Source organism: Temnothorax nylanderi, unplaced genomic scaffold (genome assembly GCF_030848795.1).
Source record: "Temnothorax nylanderi isolate EJ_2023f unplaced genomic scaffold, tnyl_v1.0 TNYL_tig0345_pilon, whole genome shotgun sequence".
Lineage (NCBI taxonomy): Eukaryota > Metazoa > Arthropoda > Insecta > Hymenoptera > Formicidae > Temnothorax > Temnothorax nylanderi.
The window spans coordinates 44677-59523 of NW_027249407.1; the positions used below are offsets into that span (position 1 = coordinate 44677).

The 14847-nt window shown below is 33.8% G+C and overlaps 1 protein-coding gene across 1 annotated transcript; it reads left to right on the plus strand.

The window, feature by feature from the left end:
- Positions 1-8907: 8907 nt before the first annotated feature.
- LOC139781547 (uncharacterized) lies at positions 8908-12378 on the plus strand. Its single transcript, XM_071720391.1, has one exon. The coding sequence runs from the start codon at positions 8908-8910 to the stop codon at positions 12376-12378; it is 3471 nt and encodes a 1156-aa protein (XP_071576492.1).
- The last annotated feature ends 2469 nt before the right edge of the window (positions 12379-14847 follow it).

The window sequence follows — 14847 nt, forward strand, 5'->3', positions numbered from 1 at the left end:
TTATTCTTTTACTTTAAGTTCAAATGTGCTATTATTTTATGTGTTTGCCATATATGTGAATTTCTATTTATGTCATACTTTATTGTGTCTTTGCTCATCAGGAGGAGCTTTTGTAAAATATACTGAGATAACTAAATCCCTGTTGCTCGTTCGCCTTAATTTCATTTACACTGCTTATTCGCATTACATTTCAAACAAAATCACAATATTAAAAAATAAACACATTAAATTTATATTTAAATAAATATTTGTAAATAACAATAACATTACATATCTAAAAAAAATAATTATACCATACTCCGCCATAAAAATCAAAGCAAATCCCCCTCTAAAATATTCAATGTTAAACCCTGAAACTAATTCTGATTCCCCCTCTACAAAATCTATAGGTCTACGATTTAACTCCGCTAATACTCTCATAAAAAATACTAAAAATAAAGGAAATAATGATATTAAATATCAAAAATTTATCTGTCATATTATATAATCAGAAATTCTATATCTTTCTCTCAAAATTATAGTAATTAAAATAATTATAATAAATCTAACCTCATAAGATAGTGTCTGAGCTACTCATGCATTGCTCCAATTATAGAATATATTGAATTTGAAGATCATCCTATCAATAAAAATATATACCCCATAACTGTTAAAATAATCATCACTATTAATAAAGAATAATTTATATAATAAATATTAGTAATTAACGGTATTATTATTCAATTCATTAATATCATAAAAATCAATAAAATAGGACAAATATAAAATAAATAATAATTAGATTTATAAATTATAAAAAATTCTTTCTTAAATAATTTTACTGCATCTCTAAAGGGTTGTAAAACCCCTCTTATCCCAACCTTATTTGGACCCTTTCGTAATTGAACATACCCCAAAATTTTCCGCTCTAATAATGTTAAAAATGCAACCCCCACTAATACAATTAACAAAATTAATAATATTCTAATTAAATTCAATATCAAATATATAAATATCTCTAAAGAAAATATTTTCTCCCTCACAAAATTAAATAATAATATTATTACTTATATAATGAATCTTCTTATACTTATATTAAATTCTAAATTTAATGCACTTATTCTGCCAAAGTAATTATAAATAAATAAATTTATATGCTAACAAAATATTAAAATAATTTTAAAAATAAAGTCCTTTCGTACAAATATTTTTCAAATAATTATAGATAGAAACCGATCTGGCTTACGCCGATCTAAACTCAAATCATGTAAAATTTTAAAAGTCGAACAGACTTACATATTAAACATCTACATTTAATTTTTATTTTAATTCAACATCGAGGTCGCAATCATTTTTATCAATAAGATCTATCCAAAAATATTACGCTGTTATTCCTAAGGTAATTAATTCTTTTTAAATTTTTTAACCATTCTTTCAATTATCCATTAATATATTAATAATATTTTAATTAAAGTTCCACAAATTTAACAATCCTCCCAACTAAATATAATTTTTAATATTTTATTCCAAAAAATTTTAATATTATCTTATATTAAATTCTATAGGGTCTTCTCGTCCCATAATATTACCTAAGTATTTTTACTTAATTAATAAATTAAATCTCTAAATTTATAAGACAGTATAAATTTCATCAATTCCTTCATCCTAGCTTCCTTTTAAAAAACAATTGATTATGCTACCTTAGTACAGTCAATATACTGCAGCCATTTAACTAAATCATAGAGCAGAAAACAATTTTATATTATTATCATAAAACCATGTTTTTATTAAACAGGTGAATTTATCTTTTTGCCTAATTCCTTAATATTATATTTTAAATAATTTTTTTCTCTAAATAATTTTTTACTTTTACTAATCTATATATATAAATCACGTCTTCTGTCTGTCTATTTGTATGCGAACTACTCATTCGTTAGTGGACCAAATTTTTACCAAAAGTATATGAAATAGGGGTAGAATTTTCCGGGGATGAAAATGTCGTGGTTAATTTTTCATTACCGATTTTTTTGGAAACCGGTTCCGAAATTTTTTTAAATTTTATATAATTTTTCCAATTTTTTGGGAAATAATTGACCGAATCTCATTCGTTAGTGGATCGAATTTTTACCAAAAATATATGAAGTAGGTAGAATTTCCCGGGGAGTGCCATAAAGTGTATAGTTTTTTGTTACCGATTTTTTCGAAACCGGTTTTTCGAGGATGGGTTTAATTGCCATCATTTAATTGCCATACAAATTTATATAAAAATATATACAGGGTGTATCAGAATGTTTGGTACTTTTTTCATATTTAGATAGAGCGAGCCAAACTGAGTCGAAAAGTCATGTACCATTTTGCAATTTTCGCAATAGTTGATGAGTTATTAATGATTAAAAATCGCCGTATTGGCCCGGCCCACCGCCAAATCCAAGCGCGCGGCGAGATGCGGCCGCCCCGCGGTCGGCGCGCGGGCAGTTGTTTACTTCAAGCGGCACGAGCGGCGCGTAACGCCGGGCCCCCGTCCTGAGCGATGATAGTTTCTCGCCTTTTTTAAATAGAAATAAAATTTTCTAACAACATAGAAAAATTTTTTGTGCGTACTTATGTACATACGTGTGTACATGCATACACAGTAAAATATCAATTGTGCTGCTTAAAAAAGCGATTACTCAATTTACTTTTTTTCTGTTAGTAAGTAACGGTTGTCTTTAAGAAAGAATATTTTCTTGATAATAGTCTTAAAATGTACAAATTTTAGAAAGAGTCTTTATCATGTACTCGAAAGAAGAATTTATACTCCTTCAAAGAACATAATAAAATTTTATTGAAGAAAAGTCAAAATAATAAATAAAGTAATATGAGGACCCTCGAGATTAAAATAGGAGAAGTCAAAGCTATGAGGGTCAGACGCAGATCACAGTGCGTAATATCAGAAATAACTGATTTATTCGTCGTTTTGATACATTACATCGATCCGTACGTTTCGGCTCAGCTTTGAGCCATCTTCAGCGGTAGTTACAGAAGTTAAGTTACACGTTCTCCGTACCGTATGGTGAGTTTACTGATTCAAAGTATCAGAAACATAGACCAATTGATCCATATCTGTAAATTTGTTCAATTAATGTTGAGATATTAAAAAGATCTCTTAGGAAACTCACCATTCGGTCTGAAAAACGTGGAATACAGAGCCATGTACATAATGAATACTCTCTGCGAGAAGACTTGACGATCTTGTCGACACGACACACAATGATATGAAAGGTCTTGCAAGAAGAGGCATGTCGTAGGTCAACACACCGGCGAGGATTATAACATAGCACGATTTGACACCGTCTCAAAATGACACGGATTTTTTGCATCATGCATATGTCACGGTTTTGAGCAAATTGTAATCCATGCTCATGAACTTGGTCGTTGGCAAATCGGGGTTTTACTATTGGTACATGCAATATTGTGACGGTGTCAAATCGTGCTTTGTTATAATCCTCGCCGATGAAAGAACACATGTTTTTCTCCTTATTTGTTTTCTCAAACAGGCATGTCTTTCACATACATGTTTTTCTCTCTTCTACGAACATTATATTTTTTATCATACTTTCTTTTTAAAATTCTCCAAAAATATCTACGACTCTTTTTTCTATTTTAAAACATCTTTATATACCACATTAGTGGTTCTCCCCTCAGGCTCAATTTAATTTTTGAGATTGCTCGCTCGCATCTTTGTACAGCGACCGTTCAAGAAAAACAACTCGAAAAAGAGATTGAATTTTGAATGTGAGAAGCCGATTAGCTTGAAACTTGGTGACATTTATGAGTATATGTTCGGCTCGAACTTCTGAGCCGAACATATACTCATAAATGTCACCAAGTTTCAAGCTAATGAAATATCGGAGATATAGAGCCCTAGATATAGAGATCGATGTTGAATCTTAATAATGCGAAAATATACCGACGATGCGCCGCGTAGCGGGCGCGAGTCGAACCCTCTCGCAGCGCGAGCCCGCGTTGTAATGTCCCCTTTTCATATAATTTAAAAAAAATTAGTTCAGTGGTTTATATATTTTAAAAAATCGAAAAAATAAGATTGGTAACGTAAAACTATACAATTTATAGCACCCCGGGAAATTCTACCCCTATTTTATGCTTCCAAAAAGATCGGTAATAAAAAATTATATACTTTATAGCACTCCCCGAGAAATTCAACCATTACTTTATGTACAATTCTTTGAGATTCGTGCATTCCGAACCGGTTTCCAAAAAAATCGGTAACAAAAAATAGTACACTTTATAGCACTTCCCGGGAAATAATACTCCTTCTTTATGTATAATTCTTTAAGATTCGGTCAATTAATTCCCGAAAAATTTAAAAAATTTTGGTACCGGCTTCCAAAAAGATCGATAACAAAAAATTATACACTTTATAGCACTCCCCGGAAAATTCTACACCTGTTTAATCTATAATTCTTTGAGATTCGGTCAATTATTTCCCGAAAAATTATAAAAATTGGAAAAACCGGTTTCCAGAAATCGATAACAAAAAACTATACACATAGTAGCACTCCCCGGAAAATTCTACCTCTATTTCATATACTTTTGGTAAAAATTCGGTTCAGGGTTTGAGATTCGGTGAATTATTTCCCGAAAAATTGGAAAAATTAAAAAAATTGATTTCCAGAAAATCGGTAACGAAAAACTATACACATAGTGGCACTCCCCGGAAAATTCTACCCCCATTTCATATACTTTTGGTAAAAATTTGGTTCAGGGGTTTAGGCTGGGCGTTGATGAGTGAGTGAGTAAGTCAGGACATCTTCCTTTATATATATAGATTACTATACATGTCTCAATAGATTAATAACTTTGATTTTTTCTCTCTTTCTCTTTCTCTCTCTCTCTCTCTCTCTCTCTCTCTCTCTCTCTCTCTCTCTCTCTCTCTCTCTCTCTCTCTCTCTCTCTCTTTCTCTCTCTCTCTCTCTCTCTCTCTTCCTCTCTCTCTCTCTCTCTCTCTCTCTCTCTCTCTCTCTCTCTCTCTCTCTCTCTCTCTCTCTCTCTCTCTGTGAGTATCATTGCTTGTCTATTCTCTTTGCTCCTGCTTTAAGCGAATCTATTTTCTGCCGTAAGCCGCCTTCGGGCCATTTTGTTGCAGGTATTAGCAGGTTTTTTGTTGCTTGTCACGTGCTATCATTATCTTTCTGGTGCTTGCTACCTAATTAGAAGCATTTCTGTGGCAAATATCATCGCTTGTTCTAACCTAATTCTTGGCTGTTCCTGTGGAAGACGTTGATCTCAGCTGCGCATGCGCCTATCGTTGCCGATCTTCCCTATCTACATGCTATTTTCTGAACACGTGCTATCTAAGTGACTGCTGACTCTGCGATATTTCTTGTGATCTATACGGAACACTCTGATTGCGGATCGATACTACAGAACTCTACTTTTAAGTGATTAAGCGATTGTAGATAACACATGCAGCGTACGTGTGTTAAGTGTACTAAACGGATTGCTGGTGAATCTGTTTCATGTGCTGAGTGTCATAGAGCATTTCATCCGGGTTGTGTCAAAGCTTACGTTGGTACGAAGTCCGCTAGTGCTTGTTGTAAATTACAATTTTTAAATATGCCATTTACTAAAGTATCTAACATTGTTGATGCCTCGCTTGGCGATGCACGTATGCATTCCACTACGCATGACACTATGTGTGACACTGTACATAACTCTACCAACGATCTTTTGCGCGGATTGATTGAGCAGATGAAAAAATCTGATGTAAAGCTTTCTGCTTTTATTGAAAGTCAGCAACGTACCAACAAAGAACTAAGCGATAAACTCAGTCAATTAAATCGGCTTGCTGACACCGTTGGTCAGAATAGTCAGCGCATTGCCAAATTGGAACAGGATAACGCTGAACTTATTCGCGAAATTCACGACTTGAAATCTGCTCAGTCATTTCAGGGATCTCATGGGGGAAATGAGTTAATCATTTCGGGTTTACCATTGGCGTTATCTGTTGCTCCATCTGAGCTTGCCAAGAATGTGCTAAAGGCATTGGACGTTCCTGACTTGTCTTGCCATATTCTCGGTGTCAGAACTGTTAAGAAGGCACTGTCGGCGACTTCCACTGTTGCTGCATCTTCCGGCTCAGTCGTTGTTACCTTGGCCTCGAGTGCCGTGCGCGATATGGTTATTTCAAAAAAGCGGGCAAAGGGTGTTCTCAAATGTAAGGACGTATGCGGTGGTAACTCAGATCGTTACATTTATGTAAACGAGTTGTTATCCAAGAGCACTTACGACATGTTACAACGGGCTAAGAGTGTTGCTAAAGAGAGGTCGTATAAGTATGTCTGAGTAAGGAATGGTCAAATATGTGTTAAGTCTTCTGATGGTCAACCTGTTATTCATATTGATTCCGACACTGATCTAGCTAAGCTTATCTGACTGGTCCGACCGGCTCGTCCCTTGTTCTTTGATCGTTCGGTTTAATCAACATGTAATTCTTCTGGGATACGTTTTGCTGAACTCAACGCTTATTCCTTTCGTGGACATATCGACTTGCTTGCACGTGAAATTGGATAACATTGTTTCTGGTATAGAACTTCTAGTGCTTTCATTCCTTATTATTAGTTCGTAAATTGCGCTGCGCCTTAGTTCTTAGTTTTATATACACTATTTAGTTCTCTTTAGTAATACTGCTCCTTATCTTATTCTTTTTCACTGTACTTATTATTAGTTAAGTTGCGTTAGTTCTTAGTTTTTTTTAGAGGGTATATTATTGAGATTGCTGCTGCTTGCCTTATGAGAGAGAGCATGCACATCATACTAACTTCTGACCGCTATATTTCGCTTTTGTTTATATCTCATTGTATCTCTGCATCTTGTAACTGCTATATTATTGTAATTGCGATATTATTGTAACTGCTATATTACTTTTTTGCCTTTTAGCCTTTGCTTGGGCATAATAAATTCTCTCTCTCTCTCTCTCTCTCTCTCTCTCTCTCTCTCTCTCTCTCTCTCTCTCTCTCTCTCTCTCTCTCTCTCTCTCTCTCTCTCTCTCTCTCTCTCTCTCTCTCTCTCTCTCTCTCCTCTCTCTCTCTCTCTCCCTCTCTTTATTCACACACATACACATATATACACACAAACCTCTTTCTTTCCTTCTATCTCTTAACCTTATTTTCTCTGTCACTCACACACATACATATACACACAAATCTCTTACTTTTCTTTTTTCTTTTAATCTTCTCTCTCTCTCTCTCTCTCTCGCTCTCTCTCTCTCTTTCTCTCTCTCTCTTACTTTCTCTTTCTCTCTTTTTTAATATTATTCTCTATCTTACATTCTGTCATTTTTCTTTCTCTCTCTCTCTCATTCTCCTTCTATAAAATTCAAATTTACTTACATTATGCTCCTGTGAAGTGCATGCATTTTCGCTGTTTTTTTCTATCTCTGTAGGCATTTTATACGATATCGTTTACACTATTATATATTTACTGTTATATTAGATGAAATATGCAGGACAGCTCCAAAAACAATTGGAGATGTGGTACGCGAATAATATTGAGAATAAAAAGTTACCATGGTGATGGAACAAATGTATTTAAATATTTATTAAATGTAATAAATGTGTTTAAATATTTGTAATAGATATTTTTAGAAAATAATTACATTTTTCTATATATAAAAAACGGCTACTATCCGCCGATACAGAGCTGCTGTACGCCTGTATAAAAAAGGCTACTATCCGCCGATACAGAGCTGCTGTGCGCCTGTAAAAAAACGGCTACTATCCGCCGATACAGAGCTGCTGTGCGCCTGTATAAAAAAGGCTGCTCTGCGCCTATATAAAGAATCAATAAAACAAAATAAGCAAGAGAAAGAAAAGATCTATTAAGAAAATCGATCTATGCAAATAAGTAGTTCGCGGTCAGACAGACAAACAAACGGTATTTATATAGATAGATTATATCTATAGATAATTATTTATTTTAATGTATTTATTCTGATTCAATATCAAAAATTAAAAAAATAAGGCTAATTAAAAAAAATTGAATTTTAAAGGGTATTCGAGATAATAAAAATAATAAAAAATAATTTCTTTTTTAAATATCTATAGATATAAAGAATTATTTTTATAGATTTGAAAAATAATATTGTATTGTTATTTATTTACGTATTGTTATATAACATTTCGTATAAATACCTACGTATACGGTACGACGTAAATAATTATGCCTCAAAAGAGAAAATACGGAAATTTGACTAAAGTGAGTCGCGAAAGTAAGCGCTTACGACAAATGCGCAAAATTGAAAATTCGGAGGAAAGGTCTCAACGACTTGAAGCTAATGCTCAAAGAAATTCTCAGCATAGGGGGAATAAAAATAACGACGCAAGGACTCAACGACTCGAAGCTAATGCTCAAAGAAATTCTCAGCATAGATCGAATGAAAATAACGACGCAAGGACTCAGCGACTCAAAGCTGATGCTCAGAGACATGCTCAGCAGAGGGTCAATGAAAATGATGACGCAAGGAGTCAACGACTCAAAGCTGATGCTCAGAGACATGCTCAGCAGAGGGTCAATGAAAATGATGACGCAAGGAGTCAACGACTCAAAGCTGATGTTCAGAGATATGCTCAGGGAAGGCACCAAGCTAGACAATTAAATCATCATATTGCACTAATTTCCAAGGAACATAAAATAAACGTGCCAGTTCATACACTTGGCCAAATGAATGTAGAATGTCAATTTTGCAAATCGTTAAACTTTGCATGTAAAAAATCTAAAGATGGAAAATTTACATATTGTTGCCAAAAGGGCAAGCTTAAATTAAAACCAATAAATTGTCCTGATTTTCTTAAAAAATTATATATGGGAAATAATTCTGTATCAAAAAATTTCCTTGATAATATTCGTTTATATAATAGCGCTTTAGCTATGGCTTCCATGGGTGCCCCGGGCAATAGAAATCCATTAGATGTTGTGAACAATGCTCCTTATTGCTTGAAAATTCATGGGCAATATCACCATTTGACCACAACGGCAATGCGCCCAGCGGATGGACAAGCTCCGCGTTTTGCGCAGCTTTATTTTTTAGATACAGAAGAAGCTATTAATCATAGAATGAATAATAAAGCCAATCAAAAGTGTGATCCAGTCTTAATGAAAGATTTGTCCTATTGTATGATTCAATGCAATGAATTTGCAAAAACTTTTAAGATGATGTGTCAAGTTGAACAAGATCTTAATCCGAGAGGCAATGAAGCCATAAATTTAATGTTGTCTTTTCGAAATGATCCTCAACACGATCAAAGAAGATACAATGCTCCACGAGCTAATAAAATAGCCGTGGTTTTTCAAAATGTTGATGGTGAGCCTCCATTTGAGAGAGACATTCGAATTTATAACAAAAATTCAAACGATGTTCAACAAATATCAATTTTAGACAAAAGATGTGACCCAATGTGTTATCCGTTGTTATATCCATATGGTAACGATGGATGGGATTCACAACTTAAATCATATAATCCTAAATATCCAGGATTCAAAGTAACTCAAATGGATTATTATGCTCACCTGTTGGCACCAAGAGTTGAATTTAGTCAATTTAAAAAGGCAGGAAAATTGAGATGTCAGTTTATATTTGATGCTTATATGAAAACTGAAGCCAATAGGCTTAATTATATTAAATTAAATCAACCTCAATTAAGAGCAGAACTTTATTCGGGATTAATGGATCACCTAGATAATCGAGCACAAAATGAAGGAATTAAAGTTGGTATACCTGTAATATTACCATCTTCATTTATGGGCAGTCCAAGAAATATGCAAGAAAGATATCAAGATGCCATGTCTCTGGTTAGAAAGTTTGGTAAACCTGACATTTTTCTTACGATGACTTGCAATCCTCAATGCCCCGAAATTAAAGATAATCTTGATGGATGTTTAATAGAATTTCGACCTGATTTGGTCGCTAAAACATTTAATTTGGATGTCAAAGAGGTTTTAAAAGATTTAACCCAAAATAATATTTTTGGAAATATTGTAGCTTATGCAGGTGTGATTGAATTTCAAAAAAGAGGACTTCCACATTTGCATTTACTTGCAATGTTGAGTGATGAAGATAAGCCCCGACTTCAAGAAGTCATTGACATGATGGCATGGGCTGAAATTCCTGACGAAGAAAGATATCCAGAATTTAATGTAAAAGTTTTGAAGCACATGATTCATGGTCCTTGTGGAGATCCCTCCCAGAGATATCCTTGCACTGGGGAGGATGGAAAATGTTCAAAAGATTTTCCAAAAGAGTTTTGTGAAGAAACTAATGCTAATGTAAATGGATATCCTATGTATCAACGAAGGAATTTTGAGAAAAAATACATCGTCAGAGGCAAAGAAATTGATAATCGATGGGTAGTACCATATTCACCATATTTAATTATGAAATATGATCGACATATCAATTTGGAAATATGTTCATCAGTGAAAAGCGTAAAATACTTATACAAATATATTCATAAAGGATTTGACTGTGCTGCAATTGAAGTACAAGCACAAGATGGCACAAGGTTAATTAAAATAGATGAAGTTAATTCATACTTGGATGCAAGATATGTTAGTGCTCCAGAAGCAATGTGGAGACTGAACGGATATGATCTGTTCATGAAGTCTCACACAGTAATAAGACTGGCAGTTCATTTGCCTAATCGCCAAATGGTTTATTTCAGAGCGGGAAATGAAGAGCAAGCTGTTCAAAGAGAGCTCACTCGAGATACCACGTTGACTGCATGGTTTAAATTAAATCAATCTGATGAAAATGCGGTGCATTTTCTTTACACAAATATTCCTTATCATTATATCTATGATAAAAAAGAAACTAAGTGGAAGCCACGCAAAAAGGGTGGTGATAAAATAATTTCAAGACTTTATACAGTAAGTATAAAAGATATTGAGAGATTTTATCTGCGTCTTCTTCTACTCCATGTAGTTGGAGCTAAATGTTTTGAAGATTTGAGAACTGTAAATGGAGTTTTTTATAAAACGTTTAAGGATGCAGCAATTGCAAAAAATTTGGTAGAAGCTGATGATCTTTGGGAAAAAACGCTGGAAGAAGCAACAGATTCCAAAATGCCTGTACAACTTCGAGAGCTATTTGCCTACATTTGCATCTATGGAACTCCAACAGATGTATTAACTCTTTGGATTAAATATAAAGATCATATGATTGAGGACTTTGTACACAACAATGTTGTCAATCCTGAAAATATGGCTTTAAATCATATACAAGAAATTTTAATAAATAATGGAAGTAGCTGTGAGAATTTTCAATTGCCAAATCCAACTCCAGTTTACATAACAGAGTATAATGTGAATGAAGAAAGAATACGTGGTAATTATTTATTATCGACATTAAATGCTGAGCAAAAGCACGTATACGATATTGTCATGCGAGCAATTGAAAATGAAAATGAACTGTATCGGTTATTTTTTATTGATGGGTTTGCAGGAAGTGGTAAAACTTACTTATTTAACACATTTCTAAGTGTTATTCGAGGAAGAAACGAGTTAGTTCTTCCATGTGCTTCGACTGGAATTGCAGCAACACTTTTAAAAGGAGGAAGAACTTATCACTCCCTATTCAAGCTTTCAATTCCAATTGATGATAGCGCTAAATCTAATATCAGAGGAAATTCTCAAGCTGCACGAGAACTGATCATTGCCAAACTAATTATATGGGATGAGGTGAGCATGACTGTTGGACATGTTTTAACAGCAGTTGATAAACTTTTAAGAGATTTAATGAAGAATCCTCGACCATTTGGAGGAAAAGTAATTTTATTTGCAGGAGATTTTAGACAAAATCTTCCCGTAGTGCCACATGCACAAAAAGCAGCTATAATTGAGTCGACTGTAAAATACAATTCTATATGGAGGAATGTAACTCAGATTAAACTAAAGCAAAATATGAAAACTGGAGAAGAAAAAGAATTTGCAAATTGGCTAATGCAACTCGGAGATGGTAAATTATCAAATACGGATGGACTACATCTGGATACAATTGAAATTCCCCAGAATTTTATATCAAAAGAATCTCTTATTGCTGAAATTTTTGGTGATAGAATCACCATGGAACAGATTAAAGAAAATCCAGATCGAACAATTCTTTGTCCTAAGAATGAGGATACATTTAAAATTAATGACGAAATCCTTTGTCTAATGGAAGGAGAAAAAAAAGAGTATCTCTCAATTGACTCTATTGTAAGTGATAATCCACAAGAGCAATTGAATTTTCCAATTGAGTTTTTAAACTCTCTGACACCTTCTGGAATGCCAGTTTATCGACTTAAAATAAAAGTCAGTGCTACAATAATCCTATTAAGAAATTTAAATACTAAAAAAGGACTGTAATGGCACAAGATTTATTGTTACTAATTTGAAAAATAATCTAATTTATGCGGAGGTTCTAACTGGTCTTGCTCGAGAACAGATTGTCTTTATTCCAAGGATAGATTTAATTACAAGTGATTTGGAACTGCCATTTAAGTTTAAACGAAGACAGTTCCCTATTCGAGTGTCATTTGCTATGACAATCAATAAATCACAAGGACAAAGTTTAGAAAAAGTTGGGATTTATTTGCCACATCCTGTATTTGCTCATGGTCAACTTTATGTGGCATTTTCTAGAGCAACCAGAAAGGAAAGTGTAAAAATTAAGATTGATGAATTCAGCAATCAAGGACATCTAATAGAAGAAAGTAAAAAATGTTTTACAAAAAATGTAATATACAGAGAAATTTTATAAATTTAGAATTATAAAATTGTATAAGTGAGTAATATAATAATTAAAATGTTAATAAAATATATATTTAAAAATTTTTATATAAATTATATGAAAAATTATAAATATTAAAATTGTAAAAGTAATTTTATAAATAATAATTAATCGCAAACTACTTCCACATTTATGGGCCGATTCTCTCGAATTTGGTACCAAAATGCAAATTTTTCGGGGATAAAAATGTCGCGACTTTTTTTGTTTTACGCCTCCCCCCCCCCTACTCACCCACGCACAAAACATACACACCTAACGCGCACACACACGCCTGAATTATATTAATATATATATACAGATCTATGTGACGATACGCGTATTCGTCACTAGCGGTACGGCCCTGACGGCCAGCTAACACGCGCTCGGCGTCACGGCACAAGTGTTCCTGTGCCCGAGCGGTGGGGCAGCTCCCACCGCTCGCTAACTCGGGGTATAAATAGGGGACTCGAGCCGACACCAGGCACCAGTCCTGTCCAGCTCCTGCTCCCGACACGACCACTCTCCGAGACCGCTTAACCAAATTGGGTGCCCCCAACCTCGTCCTCCGTGCAGAGAACGGGTGCCCCCGTTCTCACCTGGGTGCCCCCAGAGTACGGGCCTCCCAGCCGGGTGCCCCCGGTTGGTTTACCTGCCCTCTCCTGCCGCTGGGTCGGGCGCCCCCGACCCTTTCCGCCGTACGGAAGACGGGTGCCCCCGGTGTACGGGCCGCTCGCTCGGGTGCCCCCGAGTGAGCTCCTGACCACCTGACCGTCCGCATAAGGCAACCGTGCCTCCGCGAATCCGCCCGCGTAGTCATAAGTCTAGCGATAAGTACTCAAGGCAACCGCGCCTCCGCGAATTTAAGGCAACCGCGCCTCCGTCTCTTGTCCGCGAATTCAAGGCAACCGCGCCTCCGTCTCTTGTCCGCGAATTCACCCCGCACATGTACACAGCGGCTCAGCGGAGCCACACACACACCCAAGCACGTACACTCACACCCTCCATCAATTTGTATTATCAAATAGAGAATAAGGAATAAAGTTTTTGTGAAACCAACCAGTGTCTCCACGTTTTCTCATCCTGGCCCGGCGAGCTAATTCCGAGCGGGGAAAACGCGATTGTTACATCTATATATATCTATATATAGATCTATAGTTTTCTAGCTTTGAGGTCCACGTGCTAGCTTTGAGCCCCGCGCGAAGCGCGGGCCGAAACGCTAGTATTATCATTATTATTTAACTTATTTAATTTAAATTAATATTTTCTTTTATTATTAAATTTTATTTTTAAAATCTATAATTACTCTAAATCTATAAATTATTAAATTTTTTTATTAAATTCAAATATTATAAACATTCTTATAATAATCTTTAATAAAACTTATTTTAAATTATATTTATAATTTATCCCATAAATATTATATTCTATAAAAATATTAATATTAAAAAATTAAATAATACTTTATATAAAATTAAATTAAATTTAAAAAAAAAACTAGATATCATTAAAATCGACTAAAATATATTCCCTAATAAATTATTTAAAATAATTATTTTACATTAACAATCACAATCTATTAACTCTTTCAATTTCGAGAAAAATAAAAATTTCTTATTTATATTTTAATAATCCCTGATACCAAAGGTACAATAAACTAAATTTATTTTCTTAAATTTTTAACTTTTCACTTACATTACTTTTCATATAATTTTTCCTTATTAATTCATTTATTATAATTCAACTTTCAAATTTTCATAGAACTTTATTTAATAATATTTATTATTTTTTCTAAAATAAATTAACCTTAAAATATTAATTTAATTTATTATTTTAAATAATTTTAAAAATTTATTTTAATCTTAATATATATTCCTATACATTTACTTTGTTACGACTTCTTTCAATTATTAATTTCATGAAAATGACGGGCAATTTGTACATATAATATTTTATTATTCAATTAATAAAATTAATACCTATTTACTATTAAATCCAATTTCATTATATTATTTAAAATATAAATTTATTATTAAATTAAATTGTAACTCATTTCAAATCCTAAAAAT

What these genes read in the sequence shown, in the direction of transcription:
- LOC139781547 (XM_071720391.1), top strand. Translation starts at nt 8,908, where the DNA reads ATGGCTTCCATGGGTGCCCCGGGCAATAGAAATCCATTAGATGTTGTG.